Raw genomic sequence first — 22,979 nt, forward strand, 5'->3', positions numbered from 1 at the left:
CATCCTGATCAATGCCTTCGAGCTTCACACTCTTGGTTTTCAAAGGCCTAACCTGCTTCTTTTGAACCAATACCTACCATATCTGCGTCTTTCAATAGGTGACCATGTCATAACTATATCCGGGCTCATACATCAATACTAGATATCACCGTAGACATGTAGCATACTCGAAATACCATATAGGTACAATAGCCATTCGAAGCACAAAGCTCACTATTGTATGCTTGCTGTCCAAATTGTTAATCACAGCAATAAACCTCTATAAAACTGAGTTAATCAAGCTCTAAACAATCCAAGTAGCATCCCAAAAGCATAATCATACCATCCGAGCATTAAAATAGCACCCCCGAAGCATCAAACATGCATTATGGAATTTATTGCTTGCTGTCCAAACCAAAACTACTCTGTTCCATGTGAAATAGAGAACAGAAAACTATACAGAATCAACTCTGTGAGTGCCCTAATTTGTAACTCTCATCGCACTCTTCATTTCTAGCTATAAAATGCCTAAATCCGATACCATACGCAAAAGTTATGGCCAAAATACGACAATGCTATCAAATTGCCATAGTTGTCCACGACTTCTACAACATGCTCTATATCCACTCAAAATGGATAGAATGGCTGCTCCTCAGCTCAATAAGCACTTAACAAGACTCAGCTGAGCCCTGGGAAGCTCCTTGACAAGCCAAGAGCAAGCTAGAATAAACCGAGAGAAGGGAATCCTCAATGCATATCTTGGGAGGAAGAAATAATAGTTGCCATAAAACCTTGAGCTAAAGCTTTGAATCCAAGCTGAAGTAAAGGATAAAGAAACTCCTCGAATGGTTGGCTCTGATACTAGTTGAAAGGTAGAGCCCAAGTGGAAGCACACAGGCGGAAACAAGAGAGCAAGAGAAAGAAGCGTTGTATATTGAAAGCCCAACTGTCACAATGTGTGACCAACCTTCCCTTATTCAATAGTCACTAAAAGAATAAAGAATTAAGTGACAATGATGGGCGCCCACCACCTGCAGTGTACATGTGTGCGGTCACACTGTGTGAAGTAAATATAGGGCGGCGTAAGCACACACGCCTTTACCCCCAACAACTAAAGAAACAACTAAGAGCCATAATCAAATTAAGGACTTAGTCAGAAAAATCCAAGAAGAAATAGAAGAACAAGCTGAAGAGATGTTCACCAAGCTTATTGACTAATGAACATGAGATTTCCTTCAAGATCCATAAGGGTGAAGTCCTCGAATAACCAACACACATCCCTGAACAGCCAAAAGAACCTGTAGGTCTCTTTGGCAAATACCAGCAAACACTTAAGAAGGTCATGTACAACAAGTATCAAGAAGTAGGTATTAGCATATTGCAGTGTTAGCTTCAACCCATGTGACAAGGCCCATAGGTGTGCTTTCAGTCATCTAGAGGACTTGTAAGGCATGAATAGAAGGTGGTGACGGAGAAACCCCATACAAGGGGCCGAGAACCATGCTCTACTTCATGTGTTGGCCTTTTTAGACTCAACAAGAAAATGTATTATTGATATATGCATGGAAGTTAGCACTGTAAACAACCATGTGCTTTAAGGCTGGGGTAACCCACCCATAGAGAACGTCTCCATCGATTTGATAGCAGTTGATCAATCCAAGGTATGCTCATGAGAGTGCTGAAGGATCAGCTAGTGGAGATTTCAAAAATATGGTTCTCAATTAACTGAACAGTGATGAATAGTGTAGACTACGATCTCCTCTTGGGATGAGCCTAGATAAGAAATGCTAGACTTATTGTAGACTGGAATAACAGTGATTATAGACCAAGGCCATGCAAGTGATTATAGACTTGTTGTAGACTGGGTAACAGTGATTATAGACCTAGGCAACACAAGTCAAATGGAAACCTGGAAGACCTCTTTTATCAACCTACATGCCATATCCAAGCTCCTAGTAGGCATGGAAATTTCACCTAAAAAGTAAAAGACGTGACAAGATACATTCCAAATCTAGAGGAAGTATGTTTGGATACATACATATATTGGCAACCTTGGACCTATATCTACAAATGAAGAGAAATTAAAAGGGCTAATGAAAGGCCAAGTTCAACAGCATTAAGGACCATATGCATGTGCATCAAGCCACCATAAGTGAGAAGGCATATGTTAAGATCAATTTGAGAAGTGTGCATACGTTAATGCTAGCCCCGATGCATGATGTGATGGAGGAGATGAATTGTCAAATACCATGAAATCGGTCTGAAAAATGTGCCTGCAAACCTTTGAAAGAAGAGGCACAATTGGTTTCACAATGCCTCAACATTAAACGATGAGATAGTGATCCGTAAATGTGGAGCACAGATCTTCCACAGCAACCTTAGGAAACCCTCAAGATAAACAAAGATGAATCAGAGGCATATCCGTCAACCACCATACTGACAGCAAAGTCCTAGCTTCAGATAAGTAATCCTACCTTTCATCCCCCACTGCCAACTGTTTTTGCATATGTCTGCCAAATATTCTGAGGCTTCTTCCATGCTTGTGTTTCACTCCATCGACCAGCAATCCCTTGAATCCTCCAAATCTTGCTTCTTGGCTCTCAAAGACTGAACCATATTTGCAGCATCCTGCATGCCAGCTTCTGAAAATATATTTGACATGCAGACATAAGCTGCAGGATCCTTATCATCCAGCTGCAGTGCCTGGCTAAAAGCATACTTTGCAAGCTCCACATGCCCCCACTTTCGACATGCTCCCAACAAAGTAAGCCACACGACAAGATCACCACTAATAGGCATCTTCTTGATCATAAATAGGGCCTTATCTAATTGACCTGCACGCCCAAGAAGATCAACCATGCATGTATGGTGCTCGAGTGTTGGGATGATACCATATTCTTTGTTCATACTGTCAAAGTAAACCTGGCCCTTATCCACTAGACCTGTATGACAGAATGCAGTGAGAATACTACTGCATGTGATAGGATCTGGCTGTACACCATCTTTTATCATTTTATCAAGTGTGCAAAAAACCCTTTCCATCTGTCCAAGCTGGGCATATCCTGCAATTAGTGTATTCCAGATTACTGCATCTCTAACTGGAAACTTATCAAACATTTCTTGAGCCTGAATGAGCAAGCCACATTTGACATACATATCGACAAGGACATTCTCAAGAAAACCATCTTTTCCCAGCAATCCTCCTTTAATTACCTCTGCATGTATTTCTAGGCCTTTATCTATGGCTCCAAGACTGCCACAGGCCCTCAAGGTAGATGCAAAGGTGACTTCATTTGGACACACAATCTCAACTTGCATCTGGTCAAAACAGTTGACTGCTTCCTCACAATATCCATGTTGCACATACCCCGTCATTAATACATTCCACGAGACAATGTCCCTAACTGGAAGCTTGTCAAAAATTTCCTGTGCTTTTGCAAGCCAACCACACTTGGCATACATATCCACCAATGCATTGCCAAGAAAAAGATCTTTCTCCAGCAAACCTTTCCTGGAAATCTCAGCATGCACTTCTTGAACTATGTCTATAGCTCCTAAAATGCCACAGGCCTTAAGGCTGCACACATAGGTCACCACATCTGGAGGGACTCCCTCAAGTTGCATCCATTCGAAGTGATCAAGTGCCACTCGACCATATCCACATTGAGCAAATCCTCCAATAAGTGCATTCCAGGAAACTGTATCTCGCACAGGAAGACTGTTAAAAACATTTTTTGCTTGAACCATTGAGCCACATTTGCAGTACATATCAATCAATGCATTTCCAACAAATAAGTTCAACTTCAGAAACCCTTCATTGATAATATCAGCATGTACTTCTCGTCCCATATCTATATCCCCTATACTGCCACAGGCTTTCAAGATGCAAACAAAGGTGACTCCAGTGGGACAGGCTCCCTCAACTTGCATCTTTCTGTAACATTCCAATGCTTTCTCAGCACATCCCTGTTGGGAATATCCAGCAATAAGCGCATTCCAGGACACTACATTCTTTGCAGGAAGTTCGTCAAAAACTTTTTGAGCTTGTTCAAGCAAGCCACATCTAGCATACATACTAATCACAGTGCTGCCAACAAAGAAGTTCGTTTTCAGCAGGCCATTTCTAGCAACCTCAGCATGTAACTTGCTACCTCTCTCCAGATCCTTCTGGTCAGCACAGTGCTTCAATAATGCTACAAAATTATGAGAATGGTCCTCTTGAAGAATCTGTGTTCTGCTGTTTATGAGTATCTTCTTCTTTTTTTGAGCTGTTTTAAGGAGTCCCTTTTTATTTTCAGCACCAAAAGGTCCCTCTTCCTGACCTCTGGGTTGCGATCCTCCTTTTTGTTTTGGCAGTGATGAGCAAGGTAGAAGTTTGACTAGTTCATCTTTGTCATTTTCTTCTTGGGCGATTGTCATTCTTCCCCATAACTTCTGTTCCAGTGCCGATGATGATAATAGTAGGACCTGCTGGAAGCCGAAACTCTGCATGTCCCACATCAAACTATGGGGTAACTATACATCCACAATTAGAAGGGACAAGTGTAATTGCAAACAGCAACCTCAGATAAATGCAGTGATCCATTGGATGCTAGCTGTATTCACATGTAATGGAGTACTCTACAATAGGATCTGGCTGTGCAGATAAGTGCCACCCAAACGTTTTTTCTTTGCCCTCACAGCTCAATATCCATTCCTGCTAAACTTGCAATACGCTGGCAGATCTTGTGCCTCAAATATGAAGAAAATTAAGCAATTTCTCGACAAGCCTTCACCATTCATGATGTTGCATGCTGGTAAGGAAAATATGTTACCTGCCAAGTACAACATGATATCTCAAGGATCTGGCATTATCATCATCTTTTAAAGACAACATAAGGCCCAATGCTCTCAATATTCTGAGATTTGTTAGCATTGCCTTGTTTAGTGGTTCATGCAGTCAAGGGGTGGAATCGTGCGTTTTCCAATTTGCATCAACTTTTATTCCACTTAATTGGACTTCGTATGGCATGTAAAAATATCTGCTTTTTCTGGTCATCTTCTCGCTCTACAGAATTCCTAAGGATAGAGAGCTAGGGTGTTTTTCTTGTTTCTCACGTTTCTACAGCCAGGGGTCAGCTTAATCACTGTGATCTTTCCCCTTCCTGTCCATCTTATTGGATTTCTGTCACTGACCACTTCTGTCTTTGCATCTACAGATTTATAATCTGGCAAGTCATTTCCAAGTAATCCAATCAGAAAAGGCGTTAGCTGCTGTCAGTCTGCCATTACTCCCTGCAAACACAAGAACCGGTGCCTCCTCCCCAGAATGTTGGATGATTCTGTTGTTGATGTGAGTGTAATGCACAAAAAATTTCTTAATGGCTTTCATTCTTTCAAGCATTCTCACTTTCAGTTTCAATTATTGCCAAAGCATCTCATCCCACCAGTCTTTTTCTTGACATAGATTGTGATGAACATCAAAAAGGCGCCATTCTTGCATTTGTTATATGATTTCGATGACGTTATCATCAGATGAAAGAGGCAAAGAGTACCTACAAGAAGAAATTTGAACACGGGGAGCAATGGAATGAGGTAAGAAATTGTGCGAGCACGGCTTCACTGTAGGGATCAATTCTGGCTCACCATCTAGAAGACATAGATGGTTCAGGTGATATGAAGGCAGAGGAGGAGGCTCCCTTACTGCAATTCTGGCCAAAGAAGACAAAAAGAAGAAAGCCAGGTTTGCCTTGGTACAACTGTGGTAGTCCAAAGCACCAAAAGAACAGGCATCTCATGGATGACAACATGGCTCTCAATAAGAGGTCCCCACATACCAGCACCACATAACTTGCTTGTCCAAAATCCAGATCTGCTCATTACAGTCATGCCATAAATTATGACTACAAATAAACACTATGTCAAATACACTGTCATGTAAACCTATTGTGCATGCTGTTCTGGAATCCATGCAAGCTTACCACAAAAGGGATGCTATTGTGAGGGCATTTTGGTCCTCAAAGAAGTGTGTGCTATATACTGGAGACCACAAGAATGCCTACTTTTGCTGGACCAAAGACAAAAGCTGTGACCCCTTGCCACGAGGATGTGAAATTTTATTGCTTTGCTTAGCATTTGATTAAAAGTTAATTAAATGTGCTAATGTCACTTGCACATATGAGGTGCAAGTTGATTATTTCACTATGTGGGAACCAAGACCCTAAGATATCAGTTGTGCCAAAGGCAAAAGTTGTAATAAGTTATGCCTAACAAGTACTAGGTGGTACCTGGTGTTAGATTTGGGCCTGGACCAATATATTGGCCACTAATGTCAATTGTGACATTAGAGACTAGGCATTAATCAATTAATTAATGCCAATCTAAGGATCAATAACTGCTCAAGGATACTTGAATCCTCATAAAAACCTACCAATGAGTTTTCTTGGGCTCACTCATAAACTTGCAAGCAAACCTACCAAAAAACGAAGATTAAGTCTAGTACTAATTAACCAAATCAACGACACAACTAGCCTTTGGTAACTAGAAGCATCAACGGCCATGAAATCTCCATATGCTGAAATCTTCCAGTTTGGATTCATGGTAGGAATAGAGATGGGATGACAAGCTGTGATCTCAAAGGTGGCCAAGAGCTCCTGAACATAACTTTGTTGAGATAGAAAGATCCCCCATCACTTTGCCATATCTAATGGCCAAGGAAGAAATGAAGTAACCCCACGTTAGGCATCTCAAAGTTCTGATTAAGAGCATCCTTAGTCTACTACATCATCTACGTGTGGTCCCTTGTTAGTATGAGGTCATCCACGTAAAGCACAAACATTGCAGTTAGCCACCTAAGATGCGGACATACAATCTAGCTATCGAATCAGAGATGGCAGCTATCACCTCAACACACAATGTAGATAGTAGAGAGAGTGAGAGTGAGGTCACTGCACAACTTGATTAGATTCTACGTGCAAGTAACGAAAAACATGCTTCACAACTTGCCAATGCGACATGCGTGGGCTGTGCATATATTTGCTCAAGTCTAAAACTGCAAACTAAATATCTGGCTTTGTGTTGCATAAACAAATGAGACGTCCAACTGCTAGAGCATATGTATGAATGTCAAACATATTGTCATCATGCAAAGATAGCTTAAGTCTAATCTCCATTGGTATACTTACTGGCTTGCAATCCTAGAAGCCAAATCTCTCGAGGAGTTTACCAATATATCTAGACCATGGCAATCCAATGCCTTCAGTATCATGAATAGACCGAATGCCCAAATAGTAATGCAAAGGCCCCAAATCTAACATTTCAAAAGATTACTACAAATTTTTATTAAATGCTGAAATCTAATCAACATGTGTCCCTATGAGCAGAAGATCATCCACATAAAGACAAATGACCAACAAGGATCCCCCTCTTTGCATAGGTAAAGAGTAGACTCTAATGGGCTATTAAAGAACCCTTGGCTAAGTAAAAAGGCATCAATTTTGGCATACCAAGCTCGTGGAGCTTGCTTCAAACCATACAAAGCCTTTTTCAGCTTGCATACCAAGTGTTCGGATCCTTCAACTACAAAACCCATGGGCTGCTAAACATACACTTCTTCCTGAAGTTCCCCATGTAAAAATGTAGTTTTAATGTCAAGCTAATGTACAATCCAACCATAATGGGCGGCCAATGCAACCATATACCTGATAGTAGTCATACAGGATATAGGAGCAAACGTCTCCTCATAATCAATGCCTTGCTTTTGCGCATAGCCTTTTGCCACTAGCCTGGCCTTGCACTTATCAATGGATCCTTGCGCTTTTCATTTCAGCTTATAGACCCGTTTAGTACCAATGGATTTCTTTTCAACAAGCAATGTAACTAAATCCCATGTTTGATTCTTTATGAATTAAATATAGCTTGCATTGCTGCCATCCAATGCACACTTTGTTGTGTATCCTTAAAAGAATCGGCCTCATCATCATCAAGTGTATTTGCTGCCATAACCAACTCCATAGCATTAGCATGATCGTGTAATCTTGCAATTACCATCTAGGTATTTGTCTAGCCTCCTGATTATACACATGCTCTTGATGAACCTTAAGTTCAGCATCTTGCTGAATATTCAGATCAGCCATAGGCTGAATTTCTGCATTATTTAATGGAGCAACTGGCTGAACTTCAGCTGTGTCACCAAAAGAAATAGGCAGCAGCCCTTCAAATACATCATTTGCAGACTGATAGGTGTCATAACCAGCAAGAGATAATTCTGATTTTTCATCAAAAATCACATCTCTACTTCACTACTGTACCCCACAAATATGCACTTGACAGCCTTATTGTCCAAATTTTTTTCTCAATACTTTGAAAATATGAGCATATGCAAGACACCCAAAAGTACGAAAGTGCAATGCCTTTTTGCTTCAAAAAATTATTTAGCAAGGAAGACATGTATTCCCCTCTTGGCCTGAACAAAGAGCCTTAATTTGACAACTAGATTGATTTTCCACAAGTACAGTAAAAGCCAAAAATACATCATATACTTCTACCTTTTTCATCAATGAATAGACCCAACAAAAACGAGCAAAGTCATTAGTGAAGGTAACAAAATAATAACATCCACCCAATGATTTTGTCTGCATGGGTCCATACACATCCGAATGCACAATCTACAACCTGGCTATGGCTCTAAAAGCAACATCACGAGAAAAAGAAAATCTATACAGTTTTCCCAAAATGCATCCCTCACAAATGTGCTCAATAGGTCTCTCCAAGAGAGGTAAGCCTTGCAACATCTGAGTACACTACATAAGCATCAAACTGACATAGTTCACATGCCCCATACGAGCATGCCACAACTCTGCCTGTAACATAGCAGGAGTAATAGTAGATGCCAAGTAAACTAATTGGTCAATCGAATGAGCATCTAAATCATAAAGTACATGACATAATGTGCCAGTGAGTACTAAAGTCAAGAATTCCTTATCCCTGACCATGCATTTATCATCATCAAAAGTGGCTTGCATTCCACACTTTGCTAAAAAAGAAATGGACAGCAAATTTTTCTTTATCCCTGGCACATATAATGCATCATGCAACCGGAGAGTAGAGCCATCAATGGCTTTCAAGACAATCTCTCCAACACCTCTAACAAGATAAGATGCATTGTTGGCACATTACATTGATTTGCCAATAGGAGCTGTAACAATAGAGATTGAAACCAGCCTTCCTTCTCGGATAGGGTGGTTTAACCTGATTAAGCACTTAATTACAGCAATTAGCAAATGAACATAAACTGAAATGCTCACTTTATCTTTATAAACTTGGACAATGGACACCCTGTTGACCCCAAAATTGGCACCCCTTTCAGTATTTCTTTAATTTCAATTGCTGATGGATAAATTACAAGCTGAGATTTCACGATCTCCTTGGTGATTCAAAAGCCCCTTGCTATTCCAATAATCAGCAAAGCATTTGGGCAAATTACCCCTTGATTTTCACCCAGGACTTGCTCTAACGGAACCCCAACTGGTCAAATGCTGCCCCAAATTCACAATAGATGAGTTGGTATCTGAAATCCTCACAATTCCACGAATTTTCAGTGCTGATTTCAGTGTACAATGCCTTTAACTGATGGCACGGGTCCCAAGGTGGCTGCTGAACCCTAATTACTGCTGTAATTTAGGGTTTACAACAGTAAACTCTCTGCTGTCCACCAAATTTGGCTGTACTCTGCTACCAATGACTGAGAATTACTGAGAATGTTTGAGCATAGACTGGAGGAGATGAGCGAATGTTGTAGAGAGAGAGAAAATCAGCTGAAATGTATCTTTTGATTCGTAGCTCTGATGGCAAATCTGATGGCACCAACAGCTTCAAAAGGGGGGTAAAACACTAGCTCTGCTGGCGAGCCCTCCTCTCCTACCGCCGCCTCTCTTGAGGCCGAAGAGAACACCTGCTGCCCCCTGTCCTGTTGCGGTGCACGATCAGTCGTCGATGCCTCTTAGAGCCAAATCTGATCACCTCCTCTCCCTCCACCAAGCTCAGAACGGCTGCAAATCAGCTTCCACCACCCTCCAACAGCCTTCTCCCTAGTTGCATGGAAAGTTTTGCCAAGTGGCAGCCTTCCTAATGCATTTTCAGCCATTAAATTAATTTCTTAGAATTAATTAATTCTGAAAATTAATTTCAGCCCTTTTGACCCTGCCCAAAATTAAACATGCCCATTTGTAATGAAGTTGGCTAGGCCATTTGCAACTTGGAGTGGTTCCCAACCTCTGTTGACCCTTAGACTAGCATTAATTAATTAATTAATGCTAGTCCCTAATGTCACCACTGACACTTAATGGCCAAACAATTGTCCTAGGGTCCAACCTGGCACCAACTGACCACCAAAACCCAATTGGCATAACTTAACACAACTTTTGCCTTTAACACCCACTGCATCCTCAGGGTCCTTGGCCCATTCCCATAAAATAACTGCCATGTGCATCACATGTGCTAAATAACCTTGCACATTTGATTAATAACTTAATCAAATGTTACTAGCAAGATTAAAGCATCTCAAAATTTCACGTCCCCGTGACAGAGATAAACAAATCCCTACGAAATGTAATGTGCTTAGAAGCACCACTGTCAAAGAACCAAGTGTTAGCATCCTTTGTAGAGCTGAATGCTCTATCTACCCAAGAGGAATCATAACTGCAAGTGTAAAAACAATAGTCACGATCAACGATGAATGACGCAAATTCTATAGTAGTAGCAATAGAAGATGCATCTGAAACAAATATCCTAGACTCCTCCTTTTTCTCCTTAGCAATGCGTTTCTTGCATTCAGTGATGTAATGACTTGGTTTTTACAATAATAACACTTACCCTTCTTGGCTTGCGTGCCCCCCTGCTTCTTGTTGTTTTGTAAAGTTCCTAACCTTCAAGAACTCTGCGGAGCATTCCTTGCCCTTGCCCTTCTATCTTGCCATAAAAGCCTATTCACAGGCTACAACATCCACCCCACCATTCTTCCTTGTTTGCTCTTCTTCCAACAACAAACTAACCAACTAAAGAAAGGTAAGTGGCTGCAGAGAAACTCGTATTATGAGATTCAATGCCATGTGGAAGGCCAAATAAAAGGGTGGCAAAGAATTCAAAGTAGTAGAGATCATCTGAGCATCAGAATAATACTCATCAACCACTCGTGCAAGTCTTGAATTTTATTAAGATGATCTTGCATAGAATCACCTTTTTCCATCTTTGCATTTTCAAGCTCCTTTTTTTTTTAAATGTGAGTATCATTTTTTCCAACAAACATGTGCTCAAGTGTAAGCCATGCTTACTCATGAAGTAGCTGCAGACTAAATATGCAGGATTAGAGACCATTGAAGTACCAATGCAATAAGTGGCAATGCTTGGGCATCCCTAGTGTCCCAAGCCTTCTGTGCAGCTGTTCTTTGGGATGGTGGCTGAACTGGAGCTTGCCTTTGACCACAATAATTTAGTACGTGACATTTTTGGGCCTTACCTCGACTAATTCATTCTTGTATTCTTTGATAACATCACGACTTATTCCAACCTCCTTATGGAGGAGTAGCAAGAGTCATATTTGCAGGATGAACTTCTTCCCCACTGACATAATCCCAAAGATTTTTTGCAACAAGTACATTCTTCATCATGGACCATAGAGAATAGTTATTGCCATCCAATCAATCCTCTTTAGATACATAAGTGAAGACATCACCCTATCCTTCGTTGGCCATGATAAATGTCACTCTTCCAAAAGGCGCAAGAGCAATAACCAAAGCCAGGCCTAAGCTGGAAATCTGTAAATTTCCGGAAATTACAGCAAATGCCAAGCTGTAATTAACTAAATTGTGTCACACTTGACCACTACTGTCTCAATGTGCCGAAATTTTTACAGATTTCAGCAATTAGCATGCTTTACAATGCAAGAACAGTGCTTAGCAACACTAAAAACACAAAAGCCCCAAAATTTGATCGTCCAATGTGCACAATTTCAGTCAATTTCAGACTGAAACTTCAATATATATGCCAATGTCTGCCAAACATGCAAAAGCCCCAAATTTTCTGACCCAAACTTCAACAAATTTCTGCAATTAACGAAAGCACCTCTTGTGACAAAAATAGACCTTTCCTTGTAAAAGCCCCTTGCTATGGCTCTGATATTTTGAATAAAATGATAAGTTATACCTATAACTCGAGAATAGACCTAGGACAAGCTGAAGATGAGCTGAGATTGCTTGGAGTACAGGCGGGACTGCTCAGGCTGGCAAGCAGCAGCTTGGACAAGCTGGAAGAACTGGCAGCAGCTGGTGCAGGAGGAGCTGGCGGTGACTGCTGGCCAGTCGGGCGGCATAGGCAGCGCAGCCTGAGCAGACAACAGGCAGGGGCGGCAATAACTAGAGATGCAGGCCGCGCAGGCTGCGTAGCCTGCAGGCAACAAGTTGGGGGTGGCAGCGGCACTGCAGGACAGGTCAGGGTGGCGGTGGCAGCTGCCTGAACAGGCAGCTGGTGCTGCAGCTGGTGGAGGGACTGCCCAACTGGGCTGGCAAGCTTGGCGGGAAGTTGCTTGGTGTAGAAGCTGTCCAGTTGAACCTCGAGCTCTGATACCAAAAATGTTGAATCAAAGATGGCAGCTATCAGCTCAGCACACGGAGTGTAGACAATAAAGAGAGTGAGTGTGTGGTCACTGCACGACTTGATTAGATTCTAAGTGTGTAAGACAAAGTACAAAGTACAACCCTTAGACTTTAGGGTTGTGTAAGTGTCTTAAGGTGGGGTGCGTTTACACACGAAAGTGTGTAATGTGTAATAAGTGATCGAACTGCGTAACATAAATACACAAATAGAGAGTAATATGACTAGGGTAAAAAACCTCTCTTAGGGAGAGTAAAAAGTGCCCCAATGTCCTACTGCAGATCGCCAACACTCCTATTTGAGCGTAGGCGTGAGTAAAACCCAACACTAGGATCAGAGTCTAATCTTCGATACCCTGACCTTTTGCAAAGAAAGGTGTCTATCTTCTCCTTCCGAGCACAAGGAGCTTGTTTTAGGCCATAGAGAGCTTTCTTAAGCTTGTACATCTATCCATTTGACTAAGTAAACCCAAGAAGCTACTCAACACAAATTTCCTCCTTCAAGTCTCCATTCAAAAATGCAAACTTCACATCCACCTTATAAATTGGGCTAGCAAGGGCAAGGACTATCCACATAGTCACCATCCATGCAATAGGGGCAAAGGTGTCGTCAAATCAACATCTAATTTCTAAGCAAACCCCTTAGCCACCAATTTGGCCTTTTGTTTGTCCAAAGTGCCATCACTATGATATATGGTCTTAAGGACCCACTTCACTCCAATCACTTTCCCTTTGTCTGGTCAAGGAACCAGCTCCCACATAACATTCCGCTCAATGGCTCTACAAGTTCTTGCTCCATGGCTCTATGCCAATGGTCATGCTATAAGGCTTCTACAACAAATGTGGAATGTGTGGAATCCCTATCCAAACCAGTCTAAATGTCAACAACATTAATTGTAGACCTACCAAACTTCCCACCTACATTCTTGCACAACATGCTCTAGCCTAGCTTCTCTCTTCCAATGCACATTCCTATTCCTACTTTCCTACATCTTTGGCATGCCTACCTTTTGGTGGTAAGACCATTCCAAAACCCAACACATTGCACTCACAAGCACTTTTCATTGACATTGAACTATGTGTGTTTTATGGTATTATGTGGTAATCTTTTCATTGCCCACATCTTTTGCAAGTTGACACTAACCCTTACAAGATCTACCGATTGATCGGAGCAAAGACTTGGATCATTCAGTACATCTTGGTTGCCCTTCTTTGATGGGGTTTCACATTCTAAACCAACAAGGAGTCTTCTCCTCTCGAGGCCGAGTTCTTCCTTTCCTTGAGGTGACACTGGAGGCCATTCATTTCACAGGTTTTCAACTAGATATGCTGTTCACTCTTCTTCTTTGGGTGCTTCTCCTTTTCCCCATTGACATCGACTTCATGTAGAGAGAGGGTGCTTACTTCTCCTTCCACCTATCTAATGGTGAGAGGGGACAATCATGTTCTCTTGGTGTTTACAAAATTTTAATTACTTCAAAGACATTATTATTGTACTATTGTATCATTATTCGAATCATCAGGATGATCATGATTGTAAAAGGGCGCTTGGGCAAGTGAACAGTCCCTTTGTGAGGGCACTGTTCAAATGGCACCATTGCATAGCATTTTGCATGAGCATGACGTCTTGCATTGCCCTTTGCATTACCCTATGCATTGACTTTTTGTTCTTGTAAATATGCATCTATAAGCATTTATTCCTTTTCAGTTAGAGAGTGGTTGGCTTTTGATCCACCATATTCGTGGCAGCTCCCATGGCAATCTTCCAAGGCACTCTTCTTGCTTTCATTAGCACGTATCCCCCATATTTTCTTCATGATCGACACCCCTAGGTGGTTGGGATAGCTTGTCTACTTTGGATCTAATTATCCCTTATCATTCTCCCTAGCGGCACAGTTGCTCTATAGGGTGCAAACCTTTTTTTTTCCTTTTTAAATAAACAAAAAGTAGTTCAATGTGGTTCCACTCACCTTTGCAGGTCCTGGTAGGCAACGGGACAGCCAACGAGCATCCTTTGTCTAATGCCTTGGACTCTCTAGGGTGATTACTTGGGCTCCATTGGCAAGATAACCATCGCCTCAAGATATGTTTTGTTGAATCTAATTATCCTTTATCATTCCCCCTAGTAGCATAGTTGCTTGATAGGGCGCAAACCCTTTTTTATTACAAAAAGCAATTCGATGTGGTTCCGTCTGCCTTTGTAGGTCTTGGTAAACCACTAGATAACCGACAAGCACCCTTTGTCTCATACCTTGGCCTCTCAAGGGTGATTACTTGGGCTCCCTTGGTAAGATAGCCATTGCCTTTGTAGTCTTAGTGGGTCACTAAATAATCAACAAGCACTCTTTGCCCAATGCCTTGGCTGCTTTGGGGTGTGACACCTTGGGGTAAAATGGGCTTGTGCTATCGTGACAATTCCTCTCTAGTTCCAATTTTGGGTTGGAGAGGGTGTGTTGAACTAAAAAAGGCATTATTAGCTCTTTATTATGGCCCCAAAACTCAAACTCAAATTTACCAAAATTTCATTAAACAATGTGCGTTCCTAGAGAGTGTATGTGTCCATAATTTAAATCCTAATTTGGGAGAATCCACACTTCTATAAATAGACAAGTTGCCCACCATTAAGTCCTATCTCATTTTTCAAGTCCTCCATCAAGTGGTGCCAACTTCTCCACTATTGTCTACACCCCCTTGTGACGGATACCTCTGGTTGTGGTGGTGACTGGCCTACACCAGCTCCTAGTTGTCGAGTCTATAGCCCTCCACACTTTGCCTTTGCTGCAAGTGGTAGCTCTCTAGCCTAACCACTTTGTTCTAGCTATCGCCTACTATCGGAGAGGCTGTAGAACATTGTGTTTGTTGCTGCCAACACGTTTGCTTCCTACCTTTATAACATACAACTATCACCATTTCCAGGGACAGCATACTACTACGTTTTCAATTTCCAGTTGACACTTCTATCCTCCAAGTTATTCTCAACCCATAGCCCACTATTCTACTTGTGTTTGTCTTGTTCGGCACCAATCCACCCTACCCAAATCTACATTCGTTGCTATTGTACACTTTCCGAGGTTGTATGCTATGTTTCAAGATCATTAAAAGTATGATACTCTCTAGCTCATACTCTCTACACCGGTCCTAGAGACAAGGGAATTCAACGATCAATATTTCACCTTTGCATAGTGTGTCTATTGCATTAAGCATCGTATATATTCAGCATTCATTCATTCATTGTCTCTAAGTTACCCTAACCCTAACTGTGTTCTTTATCAATTTGTGCTTTATCGTACAATTGTGTTTGTTTTCTATAGAAGAGTATTGCTTTACAGGTGGGGGCACTCAACATATCTAGGACTAACATATGAAAGGTGAGTTCCATTTTTCACATAAGAAATTCCAATGTTTTCAATCTATCCTCTCAAAGAAGGGTGAGCAATGGCCAACATCTTACAAGATAGTAAGAGGTATTCCTTATCTTATTTTACATCTTGGAAGAAAGTGTTGAAACATCAAAGTCATTAAGTTCATTGTATTATTCGTATTTTGGTCTCCATTTATAGCCCCAAAAAGGATTTATCTGTATCATTTATTAGGGTCTAAGCACCACACAAGAGAATCAGTGCACCACCCTAGTCAATTCAGTGACTCATGTGCCTATAAACAAGGCATGGGCATTCATCACTCCGCACATATTCTCTCATCCATTCATCATTTCCCCCATCACAACCTCAAGCTTAGCCCTCTACCATTCTTGTCCACACCCCTACCCTAGTAGATATCTCACTTCGTGGTGTTGTTCAGCTAATCATGACCCCTTGCCACAATTTCATTCTAGATGTCTTCTTCACATCACCATCAGCTCTAGGCACTCCACTTGCTGCATTTTGAGTCCACACAAGCCTAGCAACCCCTTCTTCATCATTTCCCTTGCTGTGTTTACCGGTTTTCCTCCTCCCTAGACTGGTACAATAGATCAACTTCATCATTATTCCTGCTGCCACCCCAACACCCAAATGACGATTCCCATCCATAAGCCACTTTAAGGAGGCTGCATTTGCAGCAAATTCAGGCCGTCTACTGTAGGTTACACCCTCGTTATCAGCCCTATATCAAATACTTGCGTTTTTGTGCTTTCGTCACTTCATGAAGGGCTGTGCAACAGCCATTGTTACAACCCTTAGTCTATGCAGAATACATAACAGGACTACATTGTTGCTATAGGTATTGCAGCAAACTGCTCTATCGCATGAGGAAATGAACATAGAAAGCAAGAATAACATTGTAGAACATGAGAAAGAGACTACTTCATCATTTATGACAGCAATAAAGAGAGAACAAACAGAGAATACTACAAAAACAGGATAAGAAACAGGGCACAACTATCAAAGCTTGATTCCATCATAAAAAACTCATCATCTCATACAACGTGATCAGTAAGAACAAAGAGAGAATCATGCCTTTCTAGGCTATGCCTCTTGTAACTACATCAACCACTAATCATATGACTTTTAAAGTCCATTCACATAACAAGACTAAATGAACTATAGATGACTAAGGTAAAACATAATACTAATGTCATTTGTGAATATGATGTCAGAGGCTAGGCAAACAGTCATCTTGATAGCAGCCATCATCCCGAGGAGATTTCAGCATATCCTTCATCTCCCATAGCTCTTGAGGGTTGCATTTCACTCCCTCTACTGCTATCCTTCATCTTCTAGTGTTTACTTTGACATTCCACAACCCGGAAGTCTGGTTTTGCTCCCTCCATAGAGCAGCTCTTTTCCTCGTCATCGACGCCTCTTCCCAAAGGAATACATTCACAATGTAGATCTCTTCCAAGTGTTGTCACGTAATCAACTAACACTGTGCAATTATCTCTCAGCTCCACTCGATTGTATCAGCATGATTTAGTGTTCATCATTCTTCATTCATCTTCTTCTTTAGTGTTTTGAAGTTTCTTTGTCTCGGTGTTGCCATACACTTTGTGATTTTCCCCACAAACCCTACCATTTCTTGACATGGTATCAAAGCATACTGTTCCGTCGCTCAACATTGTATTAGAGCAGAGGTGCTCCAAGAGCTAAAGATCCTCGTTTTTTATTGAGGAGAAGAAAGGTCGCAAGATCAGCAATACTCTCAAATTATAGATTATTTCTTTCTATAGCATCATCACGGATACCGTTATCTTCTTTTCCTCCCACCCTCCCTTTATAGGTTTGACACACTAGTGCTATGGTTTCTCCAAAGACAAAAGGATAGACCACTAGGTGCTCCTACTATAGCAAGAACAGCTAGTCCACCACAAATTGTTGTCATCGACCTTTGCTCCCTACCATACCAAAGTATGCGCATCTTCCTTCTAGCACTCCTTGTGCCACCTTGACATTCTAGGCTACAGAGACTGTTTGAAGGTAAGCTATTGGATTGAGTTAGATGAAGGGCTTTAGTTAGGAGTCACCCTCAACAAATGAGCCCTTCCAATCAACCTCAAGCAAAATATCAACATTTGCAATTGTATCTACTATCTTTGATTGTCTAATATTGATCAAGAGAGTGTAAGAATTGGCCTTTTTCACCTCAATTTCTGGCCACCTTTTTCCAATAGTTGGTGGGTAAGAAATCCAAGATCTCCATGAGGTTTCCCATAGCTAGGAGGACTACAAATTCTTAATCCATTAATCCATTGCTAGTTGAGCAAAGTGGCCCAGACATGCAAGTTTGGTATAACTAAATCCATTGTCCTCTTTACTGGATGTAATCTGATGCTAACTTACAACGTGCCACCATTGCTTCTAATTCTTGCACCAAAAGAATAGCTTTGCAATCTCAACCCAAAGCATCTTGCATAAGGGAAACATGGAGGCAAGAAACACAATCATGGGCTAAAGTATATGTTTGATTACAACCAACTTCCTAAGTACGGAAAGGGGAACATTCTTCATCACTATATCTTTTCTAGTCTCTAGTCTTTCAACCAACTAAATCTCTGTTTCATGGTAAGGCCTAGTCCAATCATGTGGTCTAAGTACCTAATGACCCTCCTAGGCCCAATGTCCTTAAAGTCCAAAAAACTTTGCAACACCTTGTCAGCCTAATCAAAGACAAGTCTCAAAACTACACTCTTGGCAAGACTAACCCTCGATCCGAACACACGACAAGACCTATTATAAAGCTGCAAAAGTCTCCTAGTGCTTCCCTTTTCTTCCTCCACAATATTTGCAATGTCATTTACAAATATCTAGGAGCTAAAGGTACTTCCGTCAGGCAAGGGTGGGCTCTTATTAGCACCTTTACCAACCAAGTAGTATACATGTCTTAGAAGTGATTTGATACTAAAGGCACACCAAAGGAGCCAATCGGCATCCTTGCCTACTATATCTTTGAAGTTTAAAAGGTTCTTGAAGGTAACTGTTGAAGCAGAGGGATGTTGATTCCTAAAGCATCAGAAAACTGTAAGCCAACTATGCCACAGAAGCCCACCGGCCCAAAACCTAACTTGGAGAGCCAAAGCAAGATGAAGTCCCGCCTTGCAATGTCACAAGTCTTTTCGAGCTCCACATTAATCATGACAAGCTTCTTATTTCGCAGCAGAGGATCTTTCTTCATGTATGGAACCAAATTGTTTGCCGGCACATGTTTTGCCAGTACCTTATATGAGACATTTAACATTGTCACCAAACACCAATCTTTGCATTATTGTCCCCTATGATTCTTATCACTTCAACAACTCCAACATTGACCACCGCAGACCATTGGCATAATCTCCAGACTTCATTGAGCAATTGGATGAGGTCTTTACCACATACCTCCCTATAGCTATGATAAGATTCAACTAGAAATCCATCTTTATGAGCTGACTTCTTTTTTTTTCTTCATATCAACCACTTGCTTCAACTCATCTCCAAGGAAGGGTCAGTCTAGAATGGCACACTTTTCCCTAGGCAGTAAGCAAAGCATGCAATCCAAAAGATCAGGGCTCTGACACAAGGGTCATCATCTACTAGAAGCTCATCCCTCACAATGTCAATTAGGAAATTTGTAAAGGAATTGCCTATATTCTTCTCATTCTTAATAATCTAACCATCCTTGTCCATCGCTTCAGTAACTGCATCTTTGAGCTTTTTCTTCCTCACCACATTGAAGAAGATTGTGGCAAAACAATCATCTCTTCATCCATTCAGCCCTAGGGAGAATTCTTGCACCATGTACTCTTGACTCTTATTGCTTCTCTATGTAAATCTCAACTTCTTGCAAGAACTTTAGCATGGCTTCATCGTGAGGAAAATCATGCAAAGCACCAATATGACATTCCTGAATTGAGATGCATGTTCACCGTCATAGTCTGCAAATTTTAGTCACACCTTCAACTTGGTCCTGGCACAGAATCAACTTGACAATGCTTGTTACGCTCTACCACCACTACTGCTCAATGTGGACTACCAAATCACCATGGGACAGGAAAGAGACATACATTAAGGTTCAAGGGGAGCGGAAGGGCATGGTCATTGGAAGATTTGACCATCTACACGCAATTGAAACTCCTGAGCAGAGGGAAATTATCCAATATAGAAACCCTTGTAAGAACCTCTGCATCAAAAGCCAGATTAAGCCAACAAGCACCGCCTTAACAGTAAACTGTGACTAATCATGACACTCACCATGACCGATCATCAATCTTTTCTTGCCAGTTCAAAGTTTGAAGCTTACCACTTCCATCAATATCTACGATATCTACTAGCTCCAAATTGGTTTGGAGTTGTTGCCACACAGCAAACTCCCTTGTATGTAAGGACTTCCTGACATGTTACATATGACCTCTGTATGTAAAGGCTTCCTGACATGTGACATATGACCTCCATTATTGGCTATATCCCAATCACTTACAAGCAGGCTCTCATTCATGTCGGGTTCGTGTCCTTATAATCTGCCAGCCAATGACATAGATCTGCCCTTTCTGTGCTACACGTGGGAGCATATGTATAAATGATGTTGAAAACCTGGTTAGCCTTGCTTATCGTAACACCGAATGTACTGATATGTGCAGTTAACGATGGATAGCTTAGGATTAATCCTTTTATTGAAGGGGATAAGCATGGCTACAAAACCATATGCCAGGACATTAAGAAACACATCATAGTTCTGAATAATTAGTCCAGAGTCAGAGCCATACTTAAGTTCTGGTAGTGCAAGGATGTCTAGCTTGAATTGTCCGATTGGGTCCCAAAACAACGTCCTTTTGGCTCTCTGAGGCCGCACGTTCCAGCTAATAAGACTAACCCTTGGCGGCGTTAGGAGATAAGAATGAGTTAACATTCCTAAAGCCCTCAAGAGGGCATAGAGGTCTGTAAAGCTTCACTCTATATGGGCCATCTTCTTAAGACTAGTCGTAGGACTGTCTCTATCCTTCTTCTTGGTGTCCTTGGCTCCCTTCTCCGTGGAGGGATATTTTCCTTGATAGTGGAACCACTACTTGCCTTGTTATGGTGCTATAAGCTACTTCTCAGGAACACATGTAGCCTTCCCAAACGTATCAAATGTATCTCCTTTCTCCACTCGATCAATATGCTTATTTTCCTACCAAGAGCCTAAAGGGCAATCCAATTTAAGGCGAGAGAGAGAGAGAGAGAGAGAGAGAGAGAGAGTGTGTGTGTGTGTGTGTGTGTGTGTGTGCACATGCAATTGGCTAAGCTCGAGTCCCACGAACAGACCAATCTTGGATTGTCTCATCCCAATGGGAGCCTTGGTACCTTTTAAAATATCGCATTATATTTAAATTTTTCTATCGCATCTTTTGTGATTTTTTAAAAATCCTTATTTTCCTTAGCATCTTCGGGATTAGAATTATCATCCTACTCCTCCTTCCCTTCATTTTTCTACAATGTTTTTGGGCAATTGCAATCAAAATGTCTCATCTTTTCACATTAATCCCTATATATCCACCTAAACAACCTACCATCCGATTTTGCTCAAAAATCTAAAAGAAACAAATCTAAAAGAATCTCTTACCCACAAAGTTATACTATACCACACTGCAATGCAGCTCAAATGTGGTAGAGTAAACTATGTTAGGTATTAATTGTTCCTGTGATGAACATGATAGCCTTGATTGTAAAGTACCCACCGCTTACTTAGACCAAAGGGGCAACCTTCAATAGTAATCCAGATTTGCCTCCAATTGTGGTATGTCTAGCCTACATGGGATGCATAGACTTTGCTAATCCAGTTGTCTCCAAGTTTACCTTTTCAATAAAATGTCAAGGCATCAACCCTTGGACCAAAGTTTGTGGGTTCCCTTCTCAAAATCATCATATGCTTATCTAATCTCTAGAACATTGTTAGCTAGTCCTGGTGAAGCTGTCTCCAACTAGACTTAGCTAGTTGAATTGTCTTCGAGTTTACCTTGCAACAAAACATCAAGGCACCAACCCTTGGATCAAAACTTGTGGACTCCTAAACTTCTCAAAATCATCCTATAGTTATCTAGTCTCTACAAACATTGTGTCCTTTGAGTAAATGGGTTTAATATAAAGACATCCACTTCTACATTTGCTTCAAGGAGAATAATGCTTTTTTCCTCATCTGAGGAAGCATAATCATCACTCCATTCCCCTAAAACATAGGGGTTAGGATTCTAGAATGTTTGGGCCTTCTTAATTCTAACACTTGTTGCTAACTTTTGAAAAGCTACTTGATTTATTAGGTCTATTCATCCATACAATGTGATCATTGTTCACCCACTTTCCATTAGACAAAACACAACAAAAACATCATTCCACACATAAAATCAACTTTCTCATTCAACCCTTTACACAAAAATCACAAGTGCTTAGTCACAACACAATCAATCAAACTTTGGTAAAAATAGCTCCTTTTATTGGATCCACTTTGTTTACACACTATTTATCAAGATTCGACTCTTTACCAAGTCAACAACCCTTTAACATAGTTGTTCTTACCTCTTTCTAGAAATGAGACATACCACATTGCATGGGGCTTTTATTTTCACCACTTAGCCCTTTGCCTAAGGTACTAAGCAACTTATTCAACACCTTTATCAACAATAAACACCATTGATATAAGGGCATATTCAGCTATCACCCCAGTCTTAAATACTCTGTTCCCTCATCCAATGAGAAGATAAATCCCTTAAGCTCACAAGTGCGTAACCCAAAAAGCTATCAATTCCACAACATAGCAACCAACTCTTCTAAACAAGTGCATAACCAAATAAGCTATCAATTCCATGACATAGCAAACAACTCTTTCAAAAATTTCACTTTGTAGACCATTTGATATTGTCTTAAACATCTATTGGTCATATGCTATCTCGTGATCAAGATAGCCTTAATGTTCTAAACTTCGTTATGTATG

At 41.0% G+C, this 22,979-nt stretch overlaps 1 protein-coding gene across 5 annotated transcripts; it reads right to left on the reverse strand.

The window, feature by feature from the left end:
- Positions 1 to 1,599: 1,599 nt before the first annotated feature.
- On the reverse strand, positions 1,600 to 21,168 carry LOC148013558 (pentatricopeptide repeat-containing protein At2g13600-like). 5 transcript variants are annotated; one of them, XM_087668226.1, is made up of 3 exons: positions 20,779 to 21,168; positions 5,605 to 5,830; positions 1,600 to 5,513 (listed from the first exon to the last, which is right to left on the reverse strand). In XM_087668226.1, exon 3 carries the CDS (start codon positions 4,477 to 4,479, stop codon positions 2,527 to 2,529), a length of 1,953 nt encoding a protein of 650 aa, XP_087524352.1. In that variant the 5' UTR covers positions 4,480 to 5,513; positions 5,605 to 5,830; positions 20,779 to 21,168; the 3' UTR covers positions 1,600 to 2,526. The 5 variants fall into 5 exon arrangements, with proteins under 5 accessions (XP_087524352.1, XP_087524355.1, XP_087524354.1 ...); XM_087668229.1 differs by lacking the exon at positions 5,605 to 5,830 and having other exon boundaries at positions 1,600 to 4,464; XM_087668228.1 differs by lacking the exon at positions 5,605 to 5,830 and having other exon boundaries at positions 1,600 to 4,793.
- Positions 21,169 to 22,979: the final 1,811 nt, after the last annotated feature.

The sequence above is a fragment of the Lygodium microphyllum genome, chromosome 26 (assembly GCF_053477565.2).
Source record: "Lygodium microphyllum isolate KBCC chromosome 26, Lygodium_microphyllum_v1.1.10, whole genome shotgun sequence".
In the NCBI taxonomy this organism is placed as follows: Eukaryota; Viridiplantae; Streptophyta; class Polypodiopsida; order Schizaeales; family Lygodiaceae; genus Lygodium; species Lygodium microphyllum.

Bases quoted from the DNA above. Each gene is read 5' to 3' on its own strand.
- LOC148013558 (XM_087668228.1), bottom strand. From the start codon at position 4,479: ATGTGGGACATGCAGAGTTTCGGCTTCCAGCAGGTCCTACTATTATCA.